This window comes from Cucumis melo, chromosome 1 (assembly GCF_025177605.1).
Source record: "Cucumis melo cultivar AY chromosome 1, USDA_Cmelo_AY_1.0, whole genome shotgun sequence".
Taxonomy (NCBI): Eukaryota; Viridiplantae; Streptophyta; class Magnoliopsida; order Cucurbitales; family Cucurbitaceae; genus Cucumis; species Cucumis melo.
The window spans coordinates 21,719,776-21,732,898 of NC_066857.1; the positions used below are offsets into that span (position 1 = coordinate 21,719,776).

The 13,123-nt window shown below is 33.6% G+C and overlaps 1 protein-coding gene and 1 pseudogene across 2 annotated transcripts; both read left to right on the plus strand.

Moving 5' to 3' along the window:
• The first annotated feature begins 505 nt into the window (after positions 1–505).
• LOC103489688 (major latex allergen Hev b 5-like) lies at positions 506–1,766 on the plus strand. Of its 2 annotated transcripts, none has more exons than XM_051081353.1 (2): positions 506–867; positions 1,398–1,766. In XM_051081353.1, the coding sequence occupies exons 1-2, from the start codon at positions 646–648 to the stop codon at positions 1,542–1,544; spliced, it is 369 nt and encodes a 122-aa protein (XP_050937310.1). In that variant the 5' UTR covers positions 506–645; the 3' UTR covers positions 1,545–1,766. The 2 variants fall into 2 exon arrangements, with proteins under 2 accessions (XP_050937310.1, XP_008447176.1); XM_008448954.3 differs by having other exon boundaries at positions 507–867; positions 1,395–1,766.
• Positions 1,767–7,275: 5,509 nt separating this feature from the next.
• LOC127148483 (uncharacterized) lies at positions 7,276–7,852 on the plus strand (annotated as a pseudogene).
• Positions 7,853–13,123: the final 5,271 nt, after the last annotated feature.

Genomic DNA, 13,123 nt, shown 5'->3' on the forward strand with positions numbered 1-13,123 from the left:
ATGAAACAAAACCGCATTTCAATATGCAACCATCTCTAACTAAATAGTCCTCAACTCATTGATATCAATTGAACTCAATAAAACATCATTCGAATAATTGTCCCATCTTGTAGATTTGTATTCTAGTGATATCAATTGCATCTATTGAACTTAGCAACTGCACCTATTAGAATCAACAGATATTTATACTCGAAGAGTTATGTCAGAAAAATAGAAATTTATCGAAAAAGTAAAGGCAAAATAGATTCAAAAGATTCTTCTAGTTTGTCTCACATATTATATTTATAGATTTATACATTTATAGATAAATTCTAAATATAATGGGCGTGCGATGGAATTCCAATGGGCTACACAACAGTCGGACATTGTTTCACGCAAATGGTCACGTAAGGTCACCCTATATAGTAAAGAACAAAATAAAGTTGAATTTAGGAATATTTACCAATTCAGCGGCTTTCCCATCTCCTAAAAAAAGAACAACGTTATGAGTATAAAACGCCTTTGTATGACTTCTACACCTTTGCCCAACCACACCAATTACAATCTCAAAATCTCTTATTTGTCTTCTTTCTCTTCTTCCAAATCTTTCTCTCCTTAACCGGAGGGAAAGAAAACTTAATCGGTTGTTTTTCACACATATAGACCATGGGTGCCTGCGCTACCAAGCCTAAAGTCAAGACCGATGATTTGGCTGCAATCCCTGCACCCGAACCTATTGATCATGATATTGTGAAGAACAATGAGGAAATCAAGGTCGTGGAAGAGGAAAAGAAGGTTGATCAAACTGATGAAAAAAAGAAGGAAGACAATGAGAAAGTTATCGTCGAGAAGGAGAAGTCCCCGTCTCTCGCCTCCTTGCTCGTTGAGGTATACTCTCTAGCTAATTTAATAGATCGAATATTTTAAGGCTTTAATACAAAGTAGGAGATCTTGTTTTAAAAATTGTTTGTGTAATTTATTTATCATGATTAGATATGACCCACAAATTATGGAAGATATTTGTGAGTAAATAAAGAACAAATGTCAAATGCCAACTTGTGATTGAATATTTAGGGGCACTATACAAATATAGTTTGAGATACCATAAATCTAGAATAATCATCTACGAAAATATAATTCCACATGGTAGAACAACGGGGATGTAATATTGTAACATCTGCAATGTTTTCTTTTTTTTTCTTTTTTTTTTTTTTTCAATTTTGGTATATTTTAATGTCATATTTATCTCGATAATGGATATTTTGATATTCATTTAGACATATTTTGGAGTAATTTTCAGATTATCAAAACCTAAAACATACACTTTGGGTTCTTTTCATGAGTTTTTGAGTTCTTTGATAAGGAAATTATTAAGCATGTTAATAAAAGAGAAAAAATTGCACCTCCTTTTATAGAAGGAAACCGCTCCTCCGGTGGTAGAAGTTTCCTGCATACCGAAGGCCGACGAAAAGCCCAAGGTGGAAGAAGTGGTAGCGCCAACAAATGAAGCAGAAGCGAAGGAAAGCGAAGAGAAACCAAAAGAAAAGAATGAGAAAAGCGTATGACGATTTGAAAGAAGAAAATAACGTACGGCGAAACGTTCTTTATCTGAAATATAATTTTCGCTTCTGACAAGTTATTCATTATTCAATATGTTGTGCAATGATTGGTAATCATTTCTAAGGTGTGGAGGGGCCTATGTTTCCTTTATCAATCAATATTAATGATTTATTTTGTTTTCCCCCTTCTAATTTAATGAAATATTTAAAACTTCTTTTAGTGTTTCATTTGTGGGTTTGGATTTTTGGAACACTTTTTTATTACTCTCTAATTTCAAGCTAAAAATATAATGAATTGGAAAATTATTTTAAATGAAAATTTCACTACAAATACATATTGCAAAATTTTATATCGGTGATAAATCATAGACAATGATAGATATCTATCAACATCTATTAATACCTATAAGTAAAATTATAACAGTTTTATTTGCATTTATTAGTAATATTTTGTTATATTTGTTAATATCTTTTGTTCGTTTTACTATATTTAAAAACAACCCTAGAAAATACAAATGATGGAACTTGTATAATAGATGTCGTTAATTCTAAGATAGATAATCAAAAGGGATTTATAGAACTTTAGTCTCAAACAATTAATTGTACAATTATCTAGGAAAGTAGTAATTAAGATCGGGTGTCGATCCATATAGAATTAATTAATAGTATTTTGTCATTTAAACAATTCGATCAACGGATTTTGTGTGTGAGAATTGATAAAACGTACTAAACGTGAAGGAACAAAATGTTTTGGTTTTTGTTTGAACACATATATTTGTGTAAGAAAAGATACTCTCAACTGACGAATAGTTAAATTGAATTTCAATCACAGAATTCAAACAAGAACTGAGACTTTCATACAATCTACAACCAATTAGATACTAAACATCCAATTGCCCTTCATTAGTAAAAAAAGATTCCATCTTAACTCATACTAAATTCATCAATAACATGTCTCTTTACTGGTTTTCATGCTAATTTGAATTTTCAATAAGTGGTTAGGGTTATTTGTTTTGACAATTTAAAGATGGGTGATAACTTATAGAAATACAAATTATTGTAGTCTTTTATGTAAAATAATGAAGCCTTAATGCATAAGATTATATTGGAAGAAATCGTGGAGAAACGTAGAATAATTGATCAAGTTGGGCATCACGAACTACAAAAGAACTTTATCCTTGTTTTATCACGTTTCATTTGTCTTAATGCAGAATTTTACATAAAAAGAAGTATAGTCTGGCAATAGAACGTCACACGAGGAGACACATGTAGCCAGCAAGGTGATGATCATAACGAGCTAGGCGATCTAAAGCACTAGTAAACAAAAGTGGTTGACACGAATATCAAAGAAAGGACATAAGGACATCTGCGGCGCCGATGTAGTTTTACTGGAAGAATTAATGGAGTGTAGAATGTCCTATAACTCTCCTCTATAAATAGAGGTGTTTACTTCAGTACCAAGTGCGTGAAATTGGATCCCAGAGAGAAATAATCTCACACTTCCATTCTTTCTTAAAATTTTAGATGAGAGTTTAGAGAGATTTCCCCTACCATTTCCCTTCTTCACAATAGGCAAAAATCAGAGCCAAAGAGTATGAGAAATCATATTCTGAGGCTTGATTCTGTTGGAATTTATGTCCTAAAACTCATACTTTGTTATTTGATTCAATAATTTTTTTTTTCAGAGATAAGACCGAGTGAATAGCTAGGGACATATGGTGTAAGATGAAATTTACTTCTACCCACTTCTGGGATAGTAGATAGGTTGTTCCCTTAAGGACTGAATCTAAGTCTTGAACAAGGGGCCACACCTTCTCATTGGCCCGAGAAGGACTCAGGTTTATAGGTTGGACCTTAAACCAATTGTTCAAGACTTGGATTCAGTCCTTAAGGGAATCCTATATAAATGGTTTGTATAAGACTGAAACCACGAAGTAGTCACTTTTAGTTATAACATTGTAAACTATAAACTGATTATTTCATTTATGATGGCCTAGGTAACTTGATCTTAATCCTGAGCTAACTATGAACTTCTGTTCATTCAGTAGTATCCTTAGATCTGCATAGGTGAGGTAAACTCAACATCGCTAGCCCAATAAGCTTCCCATTTCAGGGGTAAGACCGAGTGGATAGCTAGGGACATAGGGTGCAAGATGGAATTCACTTCTACCCACTTCTAGGATAGTAGATAGGTTGTTCCCTTAAGGACTGAATTCAAGTCTTGAAAAAGGGGCCCCACCATCTCATTGGCCCGAGAAGGATTCTGGTTTACAGGTTGGACCTTAAACCAATTGTTCAATAGTGGATTAGTGGGTCTTAAGGAGTAAGATGTAATCTCGGGGGTAAAACGACGATATTTTAACCCAGCCAAGATTACGAACAACCTGTGAAGGATCGACTTACCCATTATGGTTATATCAGGTGGACAAAAATATATCTATAGTGAGGGGAGTGCAACTAAGAGTCTTTAGTGGAATGACTCTTTAGTTAACGAATGTTGATGAACTTTAGGCTAAAAGAGTTTAGTTAGTTAATCTCGGATCGTTGGAGCCCATGATCTATAGGTCTATTAGGTTTCCCTACTAGCTCATATGGATTCAACTAAGAACAAGTATGTTAAAGTAATTCGAATTGTTCGAATAAAGATTAGAGAGAGAAACCGACACATATATAAGATATAAGTCGATAGAAATAAACTTTAAGTTTAAATATGATTTAAATAAATATGAGTATTGATTCATATTTAAAAGCTTGAAAAGTTTAGAGAACGGTCAAAAAGTCAACATGTTGATTATGAACTTTGATCGGATTTATATTCAAATATGATTTGAATTCTAGAGAAATGAATATGGATTCATACTCGGGAGGTTAGAATTAGTCAAGACAGGAAAATTAGTAAAATGTCAAAAAGTTGACTTTTGACTAAGAAACGTCAAAGTTTGACTTTGACTTAAGTTGGTCAAATGACCAAAGTATCCTTATGACTAATTACTTTATTAATTAACGATAATGGGAAATGTGGCAGCCGAATATGAATTGAAGGCGACTAATTTCATTAAAGAGTTAATGATTTGATTAGGTGTAGATAAGATATGAAATAATTTACATGTAATTTGCATGTAAATTTCATATAAAACTTCTCATTACCGAATGAGAAATGTAAGAGGTTTTCTCTAGAAAAACACCTAAACGATTGACTTCCATCCCTCTCAAAATTCTCTTCGCATAGCCGAATCCCACAACTCAGTTCTTGTTCCTGAGTATAGTAGGTCAGCTCGGTGGCTGTCCTTGCTCGTGATTTTCAGGAAGAGAAGAAGTTTTAGATCAAAGAAGAAGTTGAGAACTACAAAGGTAAGTTCATCGTTTACCTTCCTCTCTCTTTGTTTAGGTCCATCGCATGGTAGTTGCATATTAACTTATAAATCATTTAGATGCATATAGAGTAAAGCATGATCTTTATCTTCCGCTGTTGCATGTCTCTTGCTTTGTTTTTTCCATTATGTGGTATCAGAGCATGCTTAGCTTTACTCATATACATATGGTGGGTTTTTACAATTTATGTGATAAATTGTTATGGTTGAACTAAAATAGATTAGTTTTTGTTTTGGCTCTAAATTAAGTTGTTTATTTGCTTCAATCTTTGTAAATAGCCCTGTTGGTGTCTTAATTTAATTTTTGCAAAGAGTCTGTAATTTATTGGAGTCATTAGAGTTGAGATTAGGCTGTAATTCTTGCATGCGGGAAGAAGATGATGCTGTTTAAGAAGCTCAGAAGGAGATGCATCAAGCTAAACGATCGCGTAAGGAACGCGTATCGTTTGAAGAAGACTCTATCGCTTACATCTTGAACGATCGTGTATAGTACGCGTATCGTGTTAAGATGACTTTATCTTTTATATGCTAAACGATCATGTATGACATACGTATCGTTTGCGTAAGAAGTGATCGTATACCCGTTAAGCCATCGCGTAAGGTACGTGTTGTGCTAGCGCTAAACGATTGTTTACCTCTGAAGTGGTCGTATATCCGCTAAGCGATCGCGTAAGGTACGCGTAACGCTAAACGTTTAAATGATTGTGTATCTGCTTAAGCGATTGCGTATGGTACGCGTGTCGCTAGCACCAATAAACGATCGCATATGGTCTGCTAAGCGATCACACATGTTTTGCCCAGCGATCGCATATGGTATGCGAATCGCCTATGCCCGTGAATGCTCTCTGCCTACTCAACGATCGTGCACAGGTTGTTATGCGATTATTGTACTCCATCAAATTATTATTATAATAATTTAGTTTTTTAACTTAATTTAGAGAGCAAAAAATCAATCTATATTAGGCAGTTTTAATTAATCTTACATGTGATATATGGTCTAATTATTACTAAAATTGTATGTGCATATTGTATGACATATAGTTTTAAAATCCCACCATAGGTTAACATGTACATGTATGTTGGAAAATTAATATGGAAATTAATTAATATGATTAATTAATGGTTAAATTAATTTGATTAATTTAAAAGATAATTGAATTAATTTTATTAAATATGATTTAACAAAATTATTCATTATTGCAAAACCATATTAATTTGTTTTTTTTAGATGTATGATTATAGGTTAGTCTAAAGGTTTTATAATTGTTATGAAATGAAATTAGACTTTTAAATCTATAATAAACATAAGATGCATGCTCACCTAGGTTAATACCATATCTTCCATAAATTAGATTTATGGTCGATATCTTGTAAAACTAAGTTACAAGAGGCTCACCTGATTCGATCTTGTCAACAAGTCAGATAAGATGACTAAGGATTGGAGGTTTTTAAGTTGATAGTTTACGGAACACCTCCTACCTGGAGATCGTAATCGGTTCTTGGGCCTAGTTAACCTAGTTCTATGAGCATGCATGAGAGGTGTAAGGTAATAAAATTGGTTTATCAACTGGACATCGTAGGTTAAAATCCAGTATAAGTGTTATACTTGGATGTTTTACCCAGATTTAGGATTTGTTTAAGTTAGCCTAAATTAAATCTTGAATAATTTACCCAAAATTTTAGAACACTTCAGCTGGAGAATAGTATCGTATATTTAGCTCTAGCGTTCCCAAGAGTTCACACCGTGAGGTTCATTGAGGGCTTTGAGCCGTGCATAGGAGCGGACTCCATTCAGAGAGTGTTTGCATGAGCTATAAACTAGATGAATGGGGAAAATAGTTCATAGTAAGTGGGTGAGGGATATATGACAATACATCCCACGGTCTCTTCCATTAGGTCGCACCGTGAGATTCATATAATGCGCCTGCTTGTCTGCCCTGGAGCGACGTGCCATTCGGAGGGTAATATTATAAGATTCGGAATACTGCGAACTCCATATTTGAATAGGGTCTCTTAGATAAGTTTTCATATTGTCTTTCCACATTCGGGAGCATAATGATTCTCATATTTGAGGACCGAAAATGGAGGGTCACACTTACAAGAATTACTAAAATAGTTAGTACATTCTTGACCGAAGTAAACGGTAACTAAATGCTAAGTAAATATGAGATATTTGTGAGTTAGCATTTGGTCAGATAGTCTTGATTCAAAGGACGAGTAATCGGTTACCCCTTGGTAGAGGTTATTCTAAACCTTTGAATTATCGTTGCAAAACATAAATAAAAGGGTATATTATTTAAAGTTTTGCTAAAATGATCGGTTTTCTTAGATTATAGTTTCTGAACAAAATATGTTTGTTTTTCAGCATGAATAGCTCGATAGTTCAATTGTTAGCTTCCGAAAAACTTAACGACGATAACTATGCGGCATGGAAATCAAATCTTAACACAATACTAGTTGCTGATGATTTACAGTTTGTCTTAACTGAGGAATGTCCTCAAACCTCAGCCTCAAATGCAAACCGAGCTAGTCGAAAAGCATATGATCGATGGATAAAAGCAAACAAGAAGCCCGTGTCTACATTCTTGCTAGCATGTCAGATGTTTTAGCAAAGAAACATGAATCCTTAGCCACAGCTAAAGAGATTATGGATTCATTAAAAGGAATGTTTAGGCAACCAGAATGGTCTCTAAGACACGAGGCAATCAAATACATTTACACTAAGCGTATGAAGGAGGGGACCTCTGTTAGAGAACATGTCTTGGACATGATGATGCATTCAATATTGTTGAGGTAAATGGAGGTGCCATCGATGAGGCAAATCAAGTTAGTTTTATCTTAGAGTCTCTTCTGAAGAGCTTCATACCATTCCAAACGAACGCGTCCTTGAATAAGATAGAATTTAACCTGACAACCCTTTTTAATGAGCTCCAACGTTTTTAGAATCTTACCAAGGGTAAGGGAAAAGAAGTAGAAGCAAATGTTGCTACTACTAAAGGAAAATTTAATAGAGGATCGTCCTCTAAATCTAAATCTGGACCATCAAAACCCAATTGAAAGATTGAGAAGAAGGGAAAGGGGAAGACTCCCAAGCAGAACAAGGTAAAGAAGACTACAAAAAAAGGTAAATGTTACCACTGTGGTGAAAATGGGCACTGGCTGAGAAACTACCCAAAATGCCTTGCTAAAAAAAAGCAGAGAAAGAAACACAAGGTAAATATGATTTACTTGTCCTTGAAACATGTTTAGTGGAAAATGAAAATTCTACCTGGATATTAGATTCAGGAGCCACTAATCATATTTGTTTCTCATTTCAGGAAACTAGTTCTTGGAAAACGCTTTCTGAGGGAGAGATCACTCTAAAAGTTGAAACTGGAGAAATGGTCTCAGCCAAAACAGTGGGAGATTTGAAGTTGTTTTTTAATGATAGATAAATCTTACTCAAGAATGTCTTGTATGCACCTCAAATGGAGAGGAATTTGATATCTATCTCTTGTTTAATAGAACATATGTATAAAATATCTTTTGAAATTAATGAAGCGTTCATTTTAAGAAAAGGTATTCACATTTGTTCTGCTATACTTGAAAACAACTTATATAAGTTAAGACCAACACGAGCAAATTTTGTCTTAAATACTGAGATGTTTAGAACAGCTGAAACTCAGAATAAAAGACAAAAAGTTTCTTCTAATGCCTTCTTATGGCACTTAAGACTTCGTCATATAAATCTCAATAGAATTGGAAGATTCGTTAAGAGTGGACTTCTAAATCAGTTAGAAGATAACTCTTTACCTCCATGTGATTCCTGTCTTGAAGGAAAAATGATCCTCAAGAAAATAAGGTATTTGTATCGACAAATGCTACGTTCTTAGAGGAAGACCACATAAGAAATCATCAAACTCGCAATAAACTAGTATTAGAAGAAATTTCCAATAATACTCCAAATAGACCTAGTTCATCTACTAAAGTAGTAGATAAAACTAGGAATATTGGTCAAACACACCATTCTCAAGAGTTGGGAGAACCTCGTCGTAGTAGGAGGGTTGTATGACAGCCTGATCGCTATTTGGGTTTAAGTGAAGCTCAAATCATCATACCAGATGATGGCATAGAGGATCCATTGACCTATAAACAGACTATGAATGGTGTGGATTGTGACCAATGGATCAAAGCCATGGACCTTGAAATGGAATCTATGTATTCCAATTATGTCTGGACTTTAGTAGATCAACCAAGTGAGGTAAGACCTATTGGTTGTAAATGGATCTACAAGAGAAAACGAGACCAAGCTGGTAAAGTACAGACTTTCAAAGCTCGACTAGTGGTAAAAGGTTACACACAAAGGGAGGGAATAGATTATGAAGAAACTTTCTCTCCTGTTGCCATGATAAAGTCGATACGAATACTCTTGTCCATCGTCACTTTTTATGATTATGAAATTTGGCAGATGGATGTCAAGACAACCTTTTTGAATGGTAATCTTGAAGAGAGTATTTATATGGTCCAACCAGAGGGGTTTATACAAAAGGGTCAAGAACAAAAGGTTTGTAAGCTTCAAATATCCATTTATGGATTGAAACAAGCTTCTAGATCCTGGAATATAAGGTTTGATACTACGATCAAATCTTATGGTTTTGAACAGAATGTTGATGAACCTTGTGTTTACAAAAGGATCATCAATTCTACTGTAGCATTCTTAGTTCTGTATGGAGATGACATTCTACTCATTGGGAATGACGTAGGTCATCTAACTGATATTAAATAATGGTTAGCTACGGAATTCCAAATGAAAGATTTGAAAAATGCACAATATGTTCTTGGTATCCAAATAGTTCGGAACTGAAAGAACAAAACTCTAGGCATGTCTCAAACATCTTATATAGACAAAATGTTGTCAAGATATAAGATGCATAATTCCAAAAAGGGTCTGCTGCCGTACAGATATGGAATTCATTTATCAAAATAACAATGTCCAAAGACACCTTAAGAAGTTGAGGATATGAGTAACATTCCCTATGCTTTTGCTGTTGGGAGCTTGATGTATGTAATGTTATGTACTAGACCTGACATTTGTTATTCAGTGGAGATTGTTAATCGATATCAGTCCAATCTTGGACGTGATCATTGGACCGCCGTTAAAAATATTCTAAAATATCTTAGAAGAACAAAAGACTATATGCTTGTGTATGGTTCTAAGGATCTGATCCTTACTGGATACACTGACTCCGATTTTCAAACTGATAAAGATGCTAGAAAGTCTACATCAGGATCAATTTTCACTCTGAACGGAGGAGCAGTAATATGGAGAAGCATAAAACAATCTTGTATTGCCGACTCCACTATGGAAGCTGAATATGTAGCTACCTGTGAAGCAGCGAAAGAAGCAGTATGGCTTAAAAAGTTCTCAACAGATTTGGAAGTCGTTCCAAATATGCATCTACCTATCACCTTATATTGTGACAACAGTGGTGCAGTTGCAAACTCACGAGAACCTAGAAGTCATAAACGAGGAAAGCATATTGAACGAAAGTACCATCTGATCAGAGAAATCGTACATCGAGGAGACGTTATAGTAACAAAAATCTCCTCTAAGCAAAATGTGGCTGATCCATTTACAAAAGCTCTCACGGCTAAAGTGTTTGAGAGCCACCTACATGGTTTGGGTCTACGCGATTTATAAATTAGGACAAGTAGGAGACTTATTGGAAATATGCCTTAGTTTATATATGTGTTTATTGTACTCATGTATATATACTTTTCTCTCATTATAAAATTCTAACTTACTTGGAGTTTTAGTCCAAGTGGGAGTTTGTTGGAATTTATGTCCTGAAACTCATACTTCGTTATTTGATTCAATAAAATTTATTATTGAATCTTATAATCTTAAAACCAATAAATTTAAGGTCCCGAGGCTATTTACTAGTTTGTCATATATACTTGAGCTTTATGTAAAGACATAAACATGGATTAAGTTCAAGTTAATAGCTCAAATGGTCTATAATTTATGAATAAGGTTGGGCGCCTTATTCTGGATAAACACGATGAATCTTGAATCGTTCATGTAGAGACATGGGAGTGGGAGCGTCCTATGTAAATGGTTTTCATAAGACTGGAACCACGAAGTAGTCACTTTTAGTTATAACACCGTAAACTATAAACTGACTATTTCATTTATGATGACCTAGGTAACTTGATCTTAATCCTGAGCTAACTATGAACTTCTGTTCATTCGGTAGTATCCTTAGATTTGTATAGGTGAGGGCAACTCAACATCGTTGGCCCAATAAGCCTCCCATTTTAGGGGTAAGACTAAGTGGATAATTAGAGACATAGGGTGCAAGATGGAATTCACTCCTACCCACTTCTTGGATAGTAGATAGGTTGTTCCCTTAAGGACTGAATCCAAGTCTTGAACAAGGGGCCCCACCTTCTCATTGGCCCCAGAAGGATTCTGGTTTATAGGTTGGACCTTAAACCAGTTGTTCAATTGTGGATCAGTGGGTCTTAAGGAAGAAGATGTAATCTCGGGGGTAAAACGATATTTTGACCCAACCAAGATTACGAACAACCTGTGAAGGATAAACTTACCCATTATGGTTATATCAGATGGACAGAAATATATCTATAGTGAGGGGAGTGCAACTAAGAGTCTTTAGTGGAATAACTCTCTAGTTAACGAATGTTGATTAACTTTGGTCTAAAAGAGTTTAGCCAGTTAATCTCGAATCGTTGGAGCCCATGGTCTATAGGTTCATTAGGTTCCTCTACTAGCTCAAATGGATTCAACTAAGAACAAGTATGTTGAAGTAATTTGAATTGTTCGAATTAAGAAGAGAGAGAGAAATCGACAAATATATTAGATATAAGTTAGTAAATATGAACTTTGAGCTTTGTGTTTAAATATGATTTAAACGAATATGAAAATAGATTCATATTTAAAGATTTATAAGTTTAGAGAACGGTCAAAAAGTCGACATGTTGATTTTGAACTTTGACCTGATTTATTTTCGAATATGATTTGAATTTTAGAGAAATGAATACGGATTCATACTCGGGAGGTTAGAATTTGTCAAGACGGGAAAATTAGTAAAAAGTCAAAAAGTTGACTTTTGACTGAGAAAAGTCAAAGTTTGATTTTGACTAAAGTTGGTCAAATGACCAAAATGCCACTTTGGTTAATTACTCTATTAATTAACGGTTAATGGGAAATATGGCAATTAATTGTGAATTTGAAGCTACTAATCCCATTGATAATTAATGGATTAATGAGGTGTTGAACTTATATGAAATAATATTACATGTAATTTGCATGTAGATTTCATATAAAATTTCTCATTACCGAATGAGAAAAGGATGAACTTTTTGCTCTTGTAACACCTAAACGATCGACTCCTATCTCTCAATCTTTACTTCGCATAGTCGATGTAACGCCCCAAAAATTTAGATAATTTTGGAGTCAGTTATCTTAATTTTGTTTATCTAGATTTAATTTATTGGGCGTTATTTTGAATCCATTTAATGAGAATTATTTGATTTAAGTGGGAATTAAAATTAATTAAATATTTCTTGGATGAATATTTAATTAATTAGAGGTTTTGACACGTGGTGTTTGTTGAGTTTTTATTAAATGGTAGGTTAAGAGGATTAAGTAAAGTTGTGGATTTTAGTGTTGTTGAAGTTGAATTTAATTAAATAATTATGGACGTTATTTAATTAAACCGTAGGGTGGAAAGTTTGTTGGAGATTTGATAATTATATGTATACGTGGAAATATATATATAATTATTATGTTAAAGGAAAAGATAATTATATTTGTTGAAATATAATTATTTAAGGAAAAGATAGTTGTATTTTGGAGAAAGGATATTTATTAAAGGAGAAAAAGTAAAATAATTATATTTTGGGAAAATATAATTATTTGTAAAAGGATAATTAATTACTTTGGAGAAGATAAATAATAATTAATTATTGTGGAAGATAATTAATTATTTTGGAGAAAGATAAATAATAATTAATTATTGTAGAAGATAATTAATTATTTTGGAGGAAGATAAATAATAATTAATTATTGTGGGAAATAATTAATTATTCTGTAGAAAGATAAATCTTGATTATGGAGTGGAGTTGCTATGGTTGGGTTAAGATAATTCATGTTGAAAGTTATATACATATAATTATTATGTTAAAGGAAAAGATATTTATATTTGTTAAAAT

Bases quoted from the DNA above. Each gene is read 5' to 3' on its own strand.
- LOC103489688 (XM_008448954.3), top strand. From the start codon at position 646: ATGGGTGCCTGCGCTACCAAGCCTAAAGTCAAGACCGATGATTTGGCT. The intron at 868-1,394 runs GTATACTCTCTA...CTCCTTTTATAG, and splicing joins TCGCCTCCTTGCTCGTTGAG to AAGGAAACCGCTCCTCCGGT.